This window comes from Aotus nancymaae, unplaced genomic scaffold (genome assembly GCF_030222135.1).
Source record: "Aotus nancymaae isolate 86718 unplaced genomic scaffold, 86718_ANA_hifiasm-v0.15.2.pri h1tg000008l, whole genome shotgun sequence".
NCBI lineage: Eukaryota > Metazoa > Chordata > Mammalia > Primates > Aotidae > Aotus > Aotus nancymaae.
In genome coordinates, this window is record NW_026988419.1 from 26838200 (window position 1) to 26855182 (window position 16983).

At 38.9% G+C, this 16983-nt stretch overlaps 1 protein-coding gene across 4 annotated transcripts in view; it reads right to left on the bottom strand.

Annotated features, from left to right (window-relative positions):
• The window catches only part of ADAM23 (ADAM metallopeptidase domain 23), a 190703-nt gene that overhangs the window by 124363 nt on the left and 49357 nt on the right, over window positions 1-16983 (bottom strand). For all 4 annotated transcript variants that reach the window (XM_012446320.2, XM_012446321.2, XM_012446322.2 and 1 more), the window contains exon 3: window positions 9995-10071. In XM_012446320.2, coding sequence (XP_012301743.1) covers window positions 9995-10071 — 77 coding nt within the window. The remainder of the gene's footprint in view (window positions 1-9994; window positions 10072-16983) is intronic.

A 16983-nucleotide genomic window follows, 5' to 3' on the forward strand; every position in this document is an offset into this window, starting at 1 on the left:
TTCATGGGAAGCCCTTCTAGGGAAGGGCTTCTCTAGGGTAACTTTGACAGTGTCTGGCACTTAGCAGGCACTCAATATACATCTGTGAAATAAAACTGCCTGGAATCATTCATGAAAGGCTTCTGTCAATGGAAATCTACCAATCAACTCAGAGGTTAGAAAGAACTTTATGCACTCAGCTAATACAGAGGGTCAATATGAGAAGTCCATTTAAGAAACATTTCTGGTCATTTGCAAAACCATGGTTGTACATATTAACCACTTTGCTATTGAATGTCCTGCTAAATCAGGCATAAAGGGATAAATTTCTCTTTGACAAGGAAACATTTATATCTCTAGACAGATAAACTTCTTATATCAGATGATGAAAATTACACAACCCACTATCTTACCTTTCTTATGTAACTGTCAGAAAAGTACGATCTAAATTCAGCAACTACTGTAATTAACTTATCTCAGACACTTGGTCACATCTAATTCTGTGTGCTTTTCAATTTTTTGGCATGATTAACTTCTGTTGGAATTTTTATAAATTACTTTGTCTTTGTCTTCAAAAGACCAAGAAGTGCTCTGAAAAATGAGTCAAGTTCTGGTTTTATTTGCCCATATTCTACATTGGGGTGGATACCTGCAAAGGGTCTCCTTTTGTTCACTAGTCAAAAAATAGTCTCCTGACTCAATAGAGATGTCTTTTATATCCTAGATAAGATAAACAGTGTAACATGATCCCGTTGACAATTAAATTAATTTGATTTTGCTAGAAATTCGTAGTTGCCATACTTTTTTTTCTTCTGCTAGAGGCTATAGCCACAGGGTCCTCTTTTCTGGGCAATCCCAGTTTTCCCATCTCCCAGAACCTAAAATATTTAAATCTAGCTCCCGTGACCCTCCTTATTTTCTCTTGCCTGGTGTTTAATATTCTTCAGTCACTCACAATAATTATTGTCAATAGGCAAGCAGGGGTAGGGGCAGGCAGAGGGTAAACATCCATTGAATTTCACCACCTAAGAGTTATGCTAGATTGTGTTCATCTATGAAAATCAAGAATCAGTAGATAAGTATCAATGGTTTGGTTGTGATTTTATTTTTAATAATCTTGTTATTATGTTTAATTGTGAAAGTCATTCTCAAACCATTTTGAAAGTAGGTTACATAGACACCGTAAATAAATAGAACCAGAATCTACTAAAATTTAGATAATATTTCTTTTATTTTAAATTTTTTCAAGATCTTCTGAACCTGATCTACCAGCATAAAGATGAGTCATCAAAAGCAAATGATAATACCCAAGTCATTCAACATAGGTTTAACTCTTCAACCAGAAATGTCTAATAACCCTAATCGGAGAAAATATGGCAACAAAAACAGCTACGCAGCACTCTAGAATTAACATGTTCAGAATTAGACGGGAAAGGGTGGCTTCAGGAGAGAAAAATCCACAGCAGCTCATTCCTACCAGTACTGGAAAGCTTAGAATACTATTGGGCCTCTAGGACATATGAAATGCAATATTCTACACATCATATTGCACACAGCACAGTGGCAATCAATATTTACAGCAACTTTGGGGATCTCTGCCTCTTAAGATTCCTTATTATACACTTTTTTAATACTACCAAAATAGTTCCAATCTTCTGAAAGTACCTAAATGCAAAAGAAACCACAGTCTCTCAAAATAGCATTTGAAAATTATAGTATAAGAGACAAACAGTTTTAGCCATTAACAAGCAGCACTTGATGCTGAATGTCTCACTGCAATAAGTAAGCAGTAAGTATTAGTATTTGTTTGCTAAGGATGCCACAAAGTACCACAGACTGGTAGCTTAACCAACAGAATTGTATTTTCTCACAGTTCCAAAAGCTAGAAGTCCAAGATCCAGGTGTCAGCAGGGCTGGTTTCATGCTGAAAGCTCTCCCCTTGGCTTGCAGACAGCCACTGTCTGTCTCACTGTGTCTTCACACAGTCTTTCCTCCAACACACTTTCTCTTTTCTCCAAACTTTCTCTTTTCATGACAATAGCCATATTAAATTAAGGACCACCCAAAAGACTTCATTTTAACTTAATTACCTTTTTAAAGACTTTATTCCAAATATAGTTACAGTCTTAGGTACTGGGGGTTAGAACTTCAACACATGAATGGGGAGGAGGAGACACACAATTCAGAGCATGACAGATGGTTCTGCTCAACAAACAGCGTTATTTTCAATCCTACTGGGACCTTCTGTGTTTTCCTTATATTGTTACAAATTGACCAAAACAATTTCACTCTTTTTCTCACTTAATGTGAACAGACATGTAATCATCAGAAAGAGGTTCAGCTCACTTGCAAATTGGTAGTCCAGTGCTGTGACCACAGCAGCCACGGTGAAGGAGACTCTAAGCACACAGACCACGCTGGAGTCTCTCCATGTGACTGAATCTCACCAGGCCTCATGTCACTCAGCAGTAAAATGGGGATAATACATCTTCCTAACAGGGTTATCAAAGGAACCTAAATAGGAGACTATGGGTAAAGGGCTAGGCACAGTGTCTATTACCATAATAGAAAGCCTTCCTTCCGTAGAGCTCTTAAAATTGGGAAGTAAAGCATTTAACCTATGAGTTAGCAGCATCATAAACCCCGAGACTCCTGAAACTGAAAGCAATGTTCACATCATCTCTAATTCCTTCGGACTAAAGCCCGCAGTATGTGCCCAGCTCTCTGCAGTAGAGCTGAGATTGGAAGTCTTGACTCCAAATTCCTAGGGCTGGTGCCTTCCCTGCTTCCCTCTCTGAGACATAAGAGAAATGTCAGCAGTGAGCATGATGGGCTGCTAGTTGGAGAGAAAAAGGCCAGCCAATTTGGGTTCAGGATTCACAGAAACTTAGAAACCAAGACGTAAGACAGGGACACCACAGCTCAGGCTGGTACAGCTCAAGGTGCCTGAAGCTGTCCTGAGCTATAGCTCCTGGCTCCTATCCTGGTCTTACTCAACCACAAGAGAAAAATGAAGCAGGAGTCCTGGTTATTCTCCACATGTTTCTTCTTACCACCACATTTAAGTTCAATCTCCAAATCCACAGAGCTGAAAAAAAAAAATGTTTGGCCAAATGAAGTAGAATATCCCCTGTAGGATCCAGGGACTCCCAACAGGCAGTTTGCCTTCTGTCCACAGCTTGGTAGTTCTTTCAGTTCTTTCAAACAGGGAGCCTCACCAGTCCTGACTCACTAGGAGTTTGGTGCTTTCGAGCTCCCACACCTCTGCCGGCCACTTCCCGTGGAGACTGCGTCTTTCTTCCTCCTACATCTTTCAAAGTCTAAATCACCTGCTGTGGGCTCTACTGGGCCCTGCCAGTATGCCCTTAGCATTCACTTCCACACACTGAAGGCAGCTGACTGGAAGTGCCTGAGACCTTGGGCCTGAGAGCTTTGTATTCTACCCAGGAGGAAGTAGTAAAGAGTTACTGCCCCGAGAAACAGACCTCAGCCAACAACAGACTGGCAGTTGGTAGACAAAACTCCAGTTCCATGCCTCTAGGTCAGATAGCTCTCTGGCATGAGCCCACAGACTCCCAGGGCTCTCAAGTGAGAATTCCAGCTGCCCAGAGGAGTACACAGCTTGAGAACTCACCTTTCCTAGCTCCCTCCTCTTCCCTATCTCACTTCCCCACTATCTCACAGTTATTTTCTGGAATCCTTGCCTCAGGGTCTGCTACTAGGGGACCCAAAACCAAGGCAGCATCCTGTAGGACTCCCATAGAATCCCACCTTCCCCAGAAAACCTTTTCTCATCATCGAGATCCCTCAAGTGACTTTCCATCATGTTTTAACACTGTTCGTATATATTGTAATCTCATTTCTCGACCATGGGCTCTTGAAGAGGAGAAATTCTTTCACACGGCTCTGAATTCCCTCATGTTGCTCAGCACAGTGTCTTACGCAAATGAGAAGCTCATTAAATGTTTGTTGACTGAATGAAGAATGAATTAACCACGCCAGTCAGCAAGAAGGTTGGGCTCTGTATTTAAGCTAACTGAAGCTACATCAGTGTGGCTGTCTGCTTCTTTCCAAAGTGCAGCGTGAACTGCTTTTAACGAGCAAAGTACTGCATGCATGTATTTCTTTAAATCAGCATTTTCTAGATATTCATCTTAAATCAAACACCTGATTCCCAGAAAATCAGAACAAATTTTTTTTTCTGCTCTCACCAGATCATAAGCTCCATTAGATCAATGACTCTTCTGAATCAGAATCCCCTAACATCCCAGTGCAGTGACTGCCTCAATGAGGTAATAATAATTCATTGTTAACGAACATGTGTAAGCAACACACACTACTTCATCTAATCCTTGCAACAACCTACAGCTTCAAAAGGAAACTAAAGCTTAAGATGCTTAGAATATATCCATACAATGGTATATTACTCAGCTACAACATGGATGAACCTCAAAATCTTATGCTAAGTAAAAGAGGCCAGTAACAAAAGGCTACACATTGTATGAAATGTCTAGAATAGGCTAATCTGTGGAGACAGAATGTAGATTAGTACTCATCAGGGGCTTAAGGGAGAAGGGAATGGGAAGTGACTGCTAATGGGTCCAAGGTTTATTGGGGGGTGATGAAAAGGAGGAAGAGGAGGAGGAAGAAAAGGAAGATGAGAAGGAAGAGGAAGAGGAGGAGAAGGAGGAGGAAAAAGAGGAGGAGGAGGGGGAGGAAAAAAGAAGAAAAGAAATTAAGAAACTTGCCCAAGGTCATACAGTTACCCATGCTTTCAACCATTATGTCGCTCTGATCATGGTTATTCTCAGTAAACATTTCCTAAAAACACCAGCAAATATAATTATGGGTAATTTAGGCTTTGGCATAATTCTAAGCACACACAGAGAAGAGACAATCAATTCTCAGACCTTCTGAGACTTCCAAGGCCTGACATAACATTAAGAACTGTTGATCTAATATCAATCATACCTCAAAAACGTAGATAGTAAAAATCAAAATTAAAAATACTTAAAACACTTGTTTGACACCAAAAAAAAAAGAAAGAAAAAAGAATAAAATGTTACCCTAGTGATCTTTTTAAAACCTGTAACTTGGAACAATGGTTATTTTAGAGGAAAAACTAAACAAAATTTTAAAGAGGAACACCCTAAAAGGAGTGTAATTAAAGGACCTCTAAGGCCGTAACTAGAACGTTTGGGGCTAAATAAAATAGAAATCTGACCATGTCTCTTTCATGCTTACTGCCATGCAGTGGCTCCCCACCCACACTCCTCACCATGGACCGCAGTCCTTCATGACCTGGCTGCATAGCTGCTTCCTCTCTGATCTCCTCTCCTCATTCTCCCACCATCTCCTGCCCTGCACTGCACTCCGGTCATAAGGGACTCTGTCCATCTTGAACATCCCACATACTCCTCAGCTCTGGCTGTCTTGCTGTCCCAGCTGTGCAGAACCCTCAGCCTTCCAGCAACATGTCGTGGCACCTCTTTGACAACCAGGGCTCAGCTCAGGTTCCCTCCTCAGCCAGGTCTTTTTGCTTCTTCTGACCTTCTAAATCACACTGGGCACTCCACCTGCAGTCCCTCTCCTTCCCATATGTCTTTATGTGGTGGTCCACTGTCTGCCTCCTCCTCTGAAATGAAGCTCTAAAAGGGGAGGCACAAGTCTTGTCTGTCTTGTTCGCAGCAACATCAGCACCTATAACAGCCAGAGGCACATAGCAGATGCTCACTCAACATTTGCTGAACAAATAAATGAAACACACAGCACTGCCATGAGATGCCTCCGCAAGCCAGATGCAAACCAGGCTCTCCTCTCAGGAACTCCCATCATGGTAGTCCTCACAAGCTGGGCTTCTGGGCCTGGTGAGGTCACTAATCATGCAGATTCTATGGCCACTACCTATGTGCTCATTCCTCCACACCCTGAGCCCACAGAGCATACTTACCATACACCTTTTCCCTCCTCTGATAACTTAACACCTTTGCCTATAATGTGGCAATGATCATCCTATAGTGGAAATGAGGTCCCTCTTTCCTCAGATCTTTTGGGTCCTCTATTGCTGACTTAAACATTCTCTTGACTCTCTACCTTTATTCTAATACATATCAGACTTTTTGGTTAATCCCAGCCAGTGGAAGTCATCTAAATTAGGGCCCACCCTCAGCAATGCATCTCATATTCTAACACAGTTCCCTCATCTCCAGTTCATCATGCCAGCCTTGCACACTCAGATTGCACTCAGAAGGCTCAGGACAGCATGGGGGATGTATTATATTAGCCCATTCTCATGCTGCTAATAAAGACATATCTGAGACTTGGTAATTTATAAAGAATAAAAGGTTTAGTGGACTCATAGTTCCACATGGCTGGGGATGCCTCACAATCATGGCAGAAAGTAAAGGAAGAGCAAAGGCATGTCTTACATGGTGGCAGGCAAGACAGCATGTGCAGGGTAACTGCCCTTTATAAAACTATCAGATCTCTTGAGACTTACTCCTTCCATGAGAACAGCAAGGGAAAAACCCACCCCCATGATTCAATTACCTCCCATTGGGACCCTCCCATGACACATGGGGATTATGAGAGCTACAATTCAAGATAAGATTTGGGTGGGGACACAGCCAAACCATATCAGGGGAGACACCACATGAGTGCAGGTCTCATGGCCTCTCTCTCACTGCATTTGGTTACCCCTTCAGAGACCTCCATTTGCCCCCAGTTCATAGCTCCCTCTTGACTTCATCTCCCTTCTTACCCAGACTGGATCCTGATACTTAACTACCCAAGTTATTCATGAGTATTCAAAGAGCTTTGCCTCCGTTGTTATTCTTCTGTACTACCAGAGAGACTGAGCCCTGGGTCCACACTACAGTCTGCCTCCTTCATTCACACACTGCTGACAAAGCACTCTAACATTAAAAAATAATAACAATAAATGTTAAAAATACCACCAGGAAGAAATACACAAAGACTAACACATAGCACATGATTTCTAATGAAGGTTGCTCAAAAATTCTTGAATTTGACCTTGATGGGCTTCTTCACCCATTCTTCCCAGTAATTTTGTCATCTTCCTCAAGCCCCAACCCAACCTCCCTCTCCATCCCAATCCCTCCAGCAGATAACAATGTCTCCAAGAAGATCTTCAGAAGTGTTTTTTTTCAACTCCATCCTGTCACCTGTAAATCAGTCTCCACCTGCACACACCCTACAGCTTCACACCAGTGCAGGACAACCTGTCTTTCCTAGTTCAAAACTAAGTTCTGCCCTTGTGCTTTGATCTCATTCCCTTCGGTCTCTACCCAGCTCTTGCCATATAGATTATCTCCTCTCTCCTTTCTGTATCTTCAACCTGTCACTCTTACCAGCTTTGTCTCTCAGTCTGCCAACTTGCTCTGTTAACTTGCTCTGTCATCACTAAAAAGACCTGGCTTGACCCCAATGTCTTCTGCTCTCTTTTCTTCTCATGCAAACCTCCTCAATGGATATTTGCTGCCTCCACATAATCTCCTCTCAATCACTCCTAGCCTATGGTAACCTGGTTTTTGTCCCCTCTCATTTCCCTCACCCAGAGCTTCACTGAAACTGTTGCTTCCCAACCACCAGTGGCTGCTCAAATGGTAAATCCAAAGGGCAAATTTTGCCTCTTACCTCAGTAGATTATTCTATAGCATATGCCAGTAGATCATTCTACTTCAGATGACACTGTAAATCACACCTTCCCATTTTGAAACTCTGTTTAATCACTCTCCTGATTGTCCTATTTCTCCAATTCCTCCTTCTCAATCTCCTTCATGAGTTCCTCTTCTCCCTCCTCTGACCTGTCTTCCCAGCTTCTCTCCCCTTACTCTACTTATCCTCCCTGGGTTAACCTCATTCACAGCCATGTTGATCATTAACCTTTATATAAAAATAGCTCCCATGTCTACTATCTCTAGCCATCTCTACCCTGAGGCTATATCCAGCTACCTCCTAGACATGGCCTCATGTATCTCCCAAAGCCCCTCAAATCTATTACGTCTCTTATGATGTCACATTTTCTACTCTTCACCATTTAACCTGTTTGTTCCCTGGTATGCTAATTTAAGCTAGACATCACCCTTCACCCAGCCAACCAATCAAGGTACCTCTGTTGGCTTTAACTATCCTTTCTGCATCCACATGGAGCAATCCTAATAATTTTTATCAACTGAAGATGTATTGAAAGCATTCCCTCTCCATGTCTCTTAGCACTTCCTGGGAACAGGATCTCTGTTTATTCTCCTGACTTCATTTTTCAGTCTAGGGATAACGACCCAGCACTTGAACATGAAATACCAGACCTTCCATGAGCTGAGCTGTTCCTAGGCTTACCTCTCCCAACTCATCTCCCTTGCCTCAACCTTGTCATTTATGAGGAAGCTCAACAAAAGGCTCATGCTCCCCTAACATGCCATACTGCAACATGGCCTGGCCTCTTCAGACACACTATCTCACATGCCTAGAACACACTTCAAGATTTAGCTCAAGCATCACCTTTTCCAAGATGCCTTTTCACACTCCTCCAGCCTGAGAGCTGCCTCTCCTTGGTGCTACCATAACTTTTCATTTTAACCTCTAGCACATTTCATACTCTTCTAAAATTATGTATTTGTCTATCAACCTTCCCCCAAGTAGACTCTAAATTCCTCAAGTCAGGGACTGCTCATAATAGGTACTCAATTTGACTCCTTTGCATGCTAAATGTTACTGATAACTTCTGGCACATTTCCAGACCTCTAAGTACCCTGGCCATCCCGTATGACCCTTTCTCTGCCATGTGCCAATTGACTGGGAGGCTCTGCTATGGCTGTGATTGCAATCATCTCTCTACAGTTTGAAATGATGGTCTCCACCAAAGTAAGAGTTAAAGGAAGTGAAGACTGAAACTAAAATTAGCTCTATCTTCCACTCAACATAGTGTAAGATTTGGCAAGACAAGTCTCTCAGGCAGGTAAACTGCTGACACAGCACAGTGAAACGTAACTCAACTACAGAGGAAAACCTGCAATACCTTTACACAGGCAATTCTGAGTTCTGCTGATTCATTCTGACTTAAAGCTGCAATAACACTTGAGTAAGGAACACCCAAGCTGACTTTGCATTTTTTTCTGCAGAGCTCACAGAATTTGGCATACAAGAAATTTAAAGTTGTTCTTTATGATCCTTTGCAATATCTCAAATATTGTTTGTGGTCACCTACATTATAGTGTCTGATAGCATTAACTGATATTTTTCTTGCAAAGATGCAGTCTTGATCAAAATACTGACAAAAGCATAAAATACTGACTGTAATTTCTATAACTCAAGAAAACCATACAGAAAATCTTTTCACCAAAGAAAGGCTCAGTGCTAGATCTATTTGAGGCTGAAGAGCCTTAGTTAAGTCAACAGCTCTTGTTCACACTTTGTACAAAGACATCTGTACAACTGGTTCCAACTTAGGAAACAGCATTTAAATATCAACAAACACATGTTCAGAGACAACTGGGTAAATTTTCATCAGGACCAAAATTTCTAAGAAACCATATTAGAGCAAATTATAAAGCAAAGAATCTTCTCAAAATAAGTATTTGCAAGTCATCATTTACTCTGTTCTCCCCACAGAAGTCATGTGAATTGCATTATAAAGAGTAAATGGAAGAAATTTCTAGACTGTAGTCAAGTTATACTTGAATCAGTAATTTATCATGCTTCTTATATATAGTGATGATTATAATTAACATTTAATTAACTGGCATTACTTCAAATATTTATTCCATTTTATAATATATAAGCGCTGTGTTTGAGATACTTAACATGTTAAATGTCTTTTATTTCAAAAAAAAAAAAAGAATTCACCATTCAGATTTTTACACTTTATGTGCTCTATGATACATAACACGCTAGAAAATAGTTGTTAAACAACAGACATTATTTTGACTAAACCAATATTATAAAAACAAAGCTTTATTGCACCTACTTCTTATGAGGATTATGATTAAATACTCACTTGTTCAGTATGAGGTCAAGAATGAATTTGGAGCCGAAGGCTTCAATCTGGAAGCTTGCCTGGGCCAGATGGACAGCCTATGGATTCAAAAAGACAGAAGAACCTTAACTTCTTTTCCTGTCTTTAAGATGGATTATTATCAAGAATGATATTTAAGAGTAGTAACTTCTATGTATCAGTTCATTTCCTTATGTATTATCACATAACAATTCATTTCTTTAGGAGACTAGGTACAGTATCATGGCTTTGCTAGGAAAATCTAAATATTTGGGCAGCAAAGAGCTAGTAAGACAACCCATCCTTGAAAATGAACTCACTAAGATAAAAACCAACAGCATATTCTGCTGGACTTCCAAAGTGACGGTCATGAATTATGCAAAAGTCTTACCAATTAAAGCTTGATTTCAGTCTGTTTTGTGCACAAAGATAACCAATTTTTTTTGCACACCTAAGTAAAAAATCGTGTCAGTGCTCTGCTTTTCAGCAGGAATTAGAACTTTCTCTGAAACTTTCTCTAAATGACGTATCAGTAGAATGTGACAGTAAAATGGGAGAGTACAACTTTCTAACTTGAGAAAGCACTTAGAACCTGGCCTTTTGTGTATACTGAAACCTTATGTCCCCCCTTTAAGAGTCATATGTTTACAAACATTGTCATTATTTTGTCTTAATTCAAAATACAAAGATAATTCCGTTTAAACATGAATCCTATCTACTAGGTGTTAAAGATTATTATAGCTCACAGAAGCATCTTGAGTACTGCAAATTAACAAATCAACGAAGTTCTGTCAAAGTATTAGCTAACATAAAACTTTCCTCTGTCACACTATCAGGAAGAAAAAAAAAAGAACAAGACTAAATGAAACACCTACACCCTCCTTCCTTGACTCACAAACGTCCTTCCTCCAGAACTGCATTCCTAAGGCACAGTATATGCTACAAATCATCTGTGAAGTGCTCCATGCACGGTAACTGGACATCAGCATGAACACCCCAGGCATCCCCCTCCCAGTACTTTCTATTCCCACCTTTCTCCCAATACTATCCCTACTCCTCTTTGCCTTCCCCTATATTTTTGGTGATTGAAACCCTCCCCATCTTTCAAAGGCATCCCACCTGCAGTGCTTTCCATGAAGTGTTCCTTCACACAATCTTCACGCTCAGGGCTTCAGAAGCACTTTATTTATTTCTCCCTGTCTCTCCTTTCCCATCTCTCCCCTGGGTGGTGAGCTCCACAACACATATCACAGTGGTCTTGCAAACAGTTCTAGATTAATGACTCTTCCCAAAAATATCTGCCCTTCCAAGTAATTCACCAAATATTCATTGTCAAGACCGTTTTGCCATACCAAACCTATAAAACACTACAAATAAACCATGACTCCTACTTTCAGTCAAGCACATTGCCAAATCAGATTGTCACTCAATAACAATCAATCCATAAATGTAAAAAGGAAATTAACAAATCCTAAATTTTAAATGCAAAACAATGAGAAAGAAGGCTCCTAAATCCTTAATGCCATAGGAGGCCAAGTCGAATTCCAAACAACCTTCTAAAACAGGGTCACCATACTTGTGGGCCTCCTGCATCCATACAACTATGAGAGAGAGAGAGAGAGAGACTTCTGTTAAGTGTGGTCTCTGTTATCCATAGTAGAACCTCTATTCAATACAAATGTCCACTAATCTTTAATGTAAATTCATTCTGTACCTTGAAGCATTAATTTTTGCATAAAGATATTTATATTGATAAATGATTTGTACAAGGAGAGATTTTTCAGCTCTGGATCCAAAAAGCTTTAAGTATGTAAAATTTACTTCCCGAAAATAAAATAAATCCTTAAGTATGGTTTCTCTGAAGAATACTATATAGTAGAGATGAGTTTATTAGTGGCACCCTGGTCTAAAAGAGCTGATAAATATACCTCCTTGAACATCTTTATAAACACTAAGAAGACCTTGACAGTAACCCAGTAAAAGTCTTGTTTTATAGTAAATAAGCAATGAGACAAGTACGAACACTGGCAACTCTCTGTTGCAAAAGAAGGTAATCTGGTAGTAAATGCAGTATCTTCATTTTACAGAATTGTACGAGTTACCCAATTTGATAATTGCTAAAATAGGTTTATACCAAGTCAATGTGACTAGCTTCAGTTTAACAGAATTTAATCAAAGAGCTAGCAAATCATAATTGGGTTTTTCTTTTGCTTTTGCATTCAATCATTCCATACAAACATATTAAGTCCACTTTGCATATAAAGATAGCTGGGACATAACTTCCACCTCAAAGAAGTGATGGTCTCCAGAGGGGCAAGTAGAACTGTCACCTTCAGCTTGTCTAATGGGCCACAGGGACCAAGGCTGAACCCACCCAGGCGCAGAGGGGTGCAGAAAGGATCCACTGACAAGGCGCTATTTGAACAAAAACGCAAAAGATAAATAAGAATCTCGTGTTGGGGAGAAAAAAAAAGACACTCAGGGCTTGGAGGAAAACATTTACAAAAATCAAGTCAAAAATTTTTAAAAAATGAATATGGCCTGTAGGAAAATGCCTTTCAGATGAAATGTTAAACAATGAATCTGAAAAGGTGGGATGGAGACTGGCAGGCTTCATGTGACATGATCAGTGACATTTATGATCACAAACAAGGACATGTGGCCAAATCAATGGGCCTTCTCCTAAAGGACAGTTCCCTCAAACTCACTCAACACCATTTCTGGCACATGCCATCATCATTATCATCATCATGATTTAAACATCTTAACAGATTTCTCTCTAGAACTGAATCAATTTACCATGCCAGCAACAACATATCTGCTTATCTGTAGGAAAAAAAAACTGATTTTATTACATTTATTAGTAAGAATGTTTAATATTTTAATTTATTTTAATTCTAAGAGGAAGCACATTTTCTATAAAAGATTTCCTCACTATATTCATCTTCTTTGTGAATGTACCAAATGGAATTAGTTTCATCTAATATATTTACAACCACTTTAAGTCATTTAAATATATTGATGTATGTTACTTTTCTTACATTCTGTTTCTCTTTCCATTGCTATACATTCTGCAAATGTATATCCAGTACACATTCTTCTCTATACCAAAATAAATACTTGACAAGCGCTAGTTTTCCTTATCATTTTTATTTCTGCCCTGTCTTAGACACAATTAAAATAGTGTTTAACTTCTGGACTCTATGTTATACCATTTCAATTTGTCACTTTTTCTTTAACAAAATACCATACATTTTTATATATGCCCATTTTAAATACGTTTTCAAATGATGTAAAGTTTTCAAATGATGTAAAAAAACTCATCATTATTATTTTATAAAACACATTGTTAGCTATAATTTTTTTTATATAAAATATTGGCTTGCTTCTTCCAAATGGTAGAAAAGCTGGAAGAATGGCTGGGATAAGTACAAAGTCATATAACACACAGCCATATCATTTTTGGCTGATTTAACAGATTTTGGAGTTAATTAATTGACCAGCATCGATGAAATCCACTAAAAATACAAAGACTACCTACAGTATTGTTCTTATTTTACAAAGGAACTATACAGTGAGGCTTAGAAATGTGTTCAGCAATACAAAATCAGATCCTAGGAATACTTCAGAGAAGAGGTCATGAACCACATATTAGGTCATAATTAGTTATTTTCTCTTTTGGGATATCTGTTAAACAGCCTTACTTTTATAAGCACATTCACTATAACAGCACTGTGGAAGAATGCAGGGTTTTACAGCCAAAGAACATCATTTCACAACAAGAACGAGCACGTCCCTGGGCTCAGAATTACCACCCTGAAGGACTGAGAACAGCTGTTGCCTAACCACTTTAGTGTTTTTCTTTTAACTCAGAATCTGGCACAGGGAAATTACAGGAGCTCTAAAAACAAAAACAATTAAACTCAATTATATACACAAACCTCCTTCATTGGAGAACAATTTACACATCTTAGCAATGTGCTTTTGTTTTTATTTTTTCTTTCTAGTATAAGGCATCTAATGTTATAATATTAAATAACTTTAAGAAGACTGTTGGGTTCTTCAGTTAGGACTTGTTTGTACCTTATCATCAAGCAATGTTATGATATTAAGCAAACTCATACATGCTCAACTCTGTGTAAGGTACACTGAATAAGCTCGAGAGACACCGTTATGTTTTCTTGGAACGTATATTCTAGAATACTTAATAAAGACATGGAAACAGAAGAAAAATAACTGGATCTAATTATAAAAATAAAAAGCAGTCATTTGCAGGATACACGTTTTCATGCAACTATGTTTCACACATAATAGGTGTTCAAACAGTATTCTTCACTACTTGGAAAGAATTTGTGAGCTCTGTAGAGTGGTACCCATAACTAGAACTGAAAAATGGGAAATAACACTTTCCCAGAGTTAAAAAATATTATAAGGCTGAATTTCATAATTTAGTAGAAATTGAGAAACTTGGGTAACTAGCCATTTTTAATTGTAATTTGGTTCTAATCCCTCATTCTAAATTGACACACTGGTGATCGCACAGCCTTGTGTTAGGATAAAAATAATAGTGCCTCGTATTTCTTACATTTTAATCATTTCAAAGTACTATCATGTCTATCTAGAACACAGCACCCCATACAGTTGGTAGACCAGGCATTTTTATTACTTCTATAAAGAAGAGAAACATTTTAAAAAGGCACAGAGAGATTAAGTAATGTTATTGTCCAAGGTCATACATTAAAGGAAGAAATATGAAGTGTTGGTTAGTTAAATGACAAAAAGTGCCATATTTATGCCGGGAGCGGTGGCTACGCTGTAATCCCGACACTTTGGGAGGCCAAGGCCGGAGGATTGCTTGAAACTAGGAGATCGAGGCCAGGCTGGGCAACATAGTGAAACCCCATCTCTACAAAAAATACAAAAACTAGCCAGGCACAGTGACACATACCTGTGGTCTCAGCTACTCATGAGACTTGGGTGGGAGAATCACCTGAGCCCAGGAGTTTGAGGGGCTGCAGTGAGCGAAGATTATGCCACTGCACTCCAGTCTGGGTGACAGAACAAGACCCAGTCTCAAAGGAAACAGTAATAATAATAATGTGACCAATGTAGCTCAGCCACATTGAAAGAACTCAATCATTTAGGAAGGAGACAGTAAAGTAGGAAAAACAGAAAAAAGAATATAGTAACATTTTGGAAGGGTATCAATCAGCCCCACCTTAAAGTTCCCTCCCAGGATAGCCACTATCTAGCAAATTCCAATGTGCACTTATACTCTGCATTTATACTCTGCAAAATTTGTAAATTTTATGTTTTTATTGCTAATCACCATTATGTATTATGCTTTGACATTGTTCAAGTTGACATGTCTTTAAAATAATACGAATCATTTTCCTGAGAAGTGAAACAGCTGCAAATGTTACATGAAGGCAGTTCTGCAAATTAGAGTAATTTGCTGAACATTCTTGCCATAAGGCATTTAAATAGGTAGTTCAAAGGAGAAAAATATTATCATGCTTTCTTCTATCATGTTCCAATTGATAGTATTATGGGCTAACCCATCAACAGATTTGTATTGAATACCTACCTTATGTAAGATACTAGAGCAGATGTAAAAATATAGAAGAGTTAGTATATTTTTTTTTTGAGACAGGGTCTTGCTCTGTTGCCCAAGCTGGCATGCAGTGGTGCTATCACAACTCACTGCAGCCTTGACCTCCTAGCTGAAGCAATCGTCCCACCTCAGCCTCCCAAATAGCTGGGACCACAAGTATGTGCCACTACTCCCAGCTAATATTTTTATTTATTTTTTGTAGAGACAGGATCTCACCATGTTGTCCAGGCTGGTCACAAACTCCTGGGCTCAAGCAATTCACCTACTTTGATCTCCCAAAAAGTGCTGGGATTACATGTGTGAGCCACTGTGCCTAGCTGAGAATTAGCACTTGATCAAAAAGATTATAATATGGTTAAGGAAATAAAACGAGTAACTGCAAAGAGTGAAAAATAGAATATGTCAAATAATAAGAATCACTATTACTATTGTTATTATATCATTATTATAGAGATGGGTCTCACTGTATTGCTCCAGCTGGCCTCAAATTCCTCGCCTCAAGCAATTCTCCCATCTTAGCCTCCCAAAGTGCTGGGATTACAATGTGAGCCACCACACCTGGCATAAATATTATTTGTAAAGATACCACATACAATATAAGCATGATTAATTACTGAATTTGGAGTATGGGCAACAAGTGCATTTAAATTAATGGAGTGAGTCTGCCGGGGGCTGGAGAGAGCTGAGAATGGTTTATGAGAAAGACTATTCGCATTCAAAGACAGAATTCAGACAGCTCTTCTAGGATTGATTTAATAGGATGAAATTACAAAGTGTTTCTAATTATTTGCTAACAAATAAATGCTTAAGAAATATGCTTTTAAAGTAAAACACAGGATGCCTTCCATTCTGGAGTGTTACACTGCAATGTGGATTGTGGTGTGAGTTAAACGTGACATTTAACATAAAATAAAGCATTTCCCAAGATTAACAAGTGGGGGAAAACATACACACCCAAAAATGCTAATGTATTTTGTTAATCAATCTATCTTTTGGCCTTAAATTAGGAAGCTTAAGTCATACCCTTTAAAGGCTATTACAAAAACAAGATCCAAACATCAGCAAACACACTCTTCTCGCAGGCCACAGATGAACATCTCCCACTAAAGGAAGCAAATCACTGTTTGACTTTGTTCTCTGTACCAGCCTAGCTGGAAAAGATGGAATTTCTACAGTAAAAGAAATATAACCTATATTCAATTATGCAATCTGATGATACAGAAAAAAGGAAAGCAAGGATTAATGTGAATTTTATTTTCTGACCAAACATTATACAAGAACTCTTTTCTGAATAAATCAATTTTAAAGAGATTCCAAATTCATCTTCCTCCCTTTTCTTACATACCTCAGTTTGAGGTACTCTTTTTTTTTTTTTTTT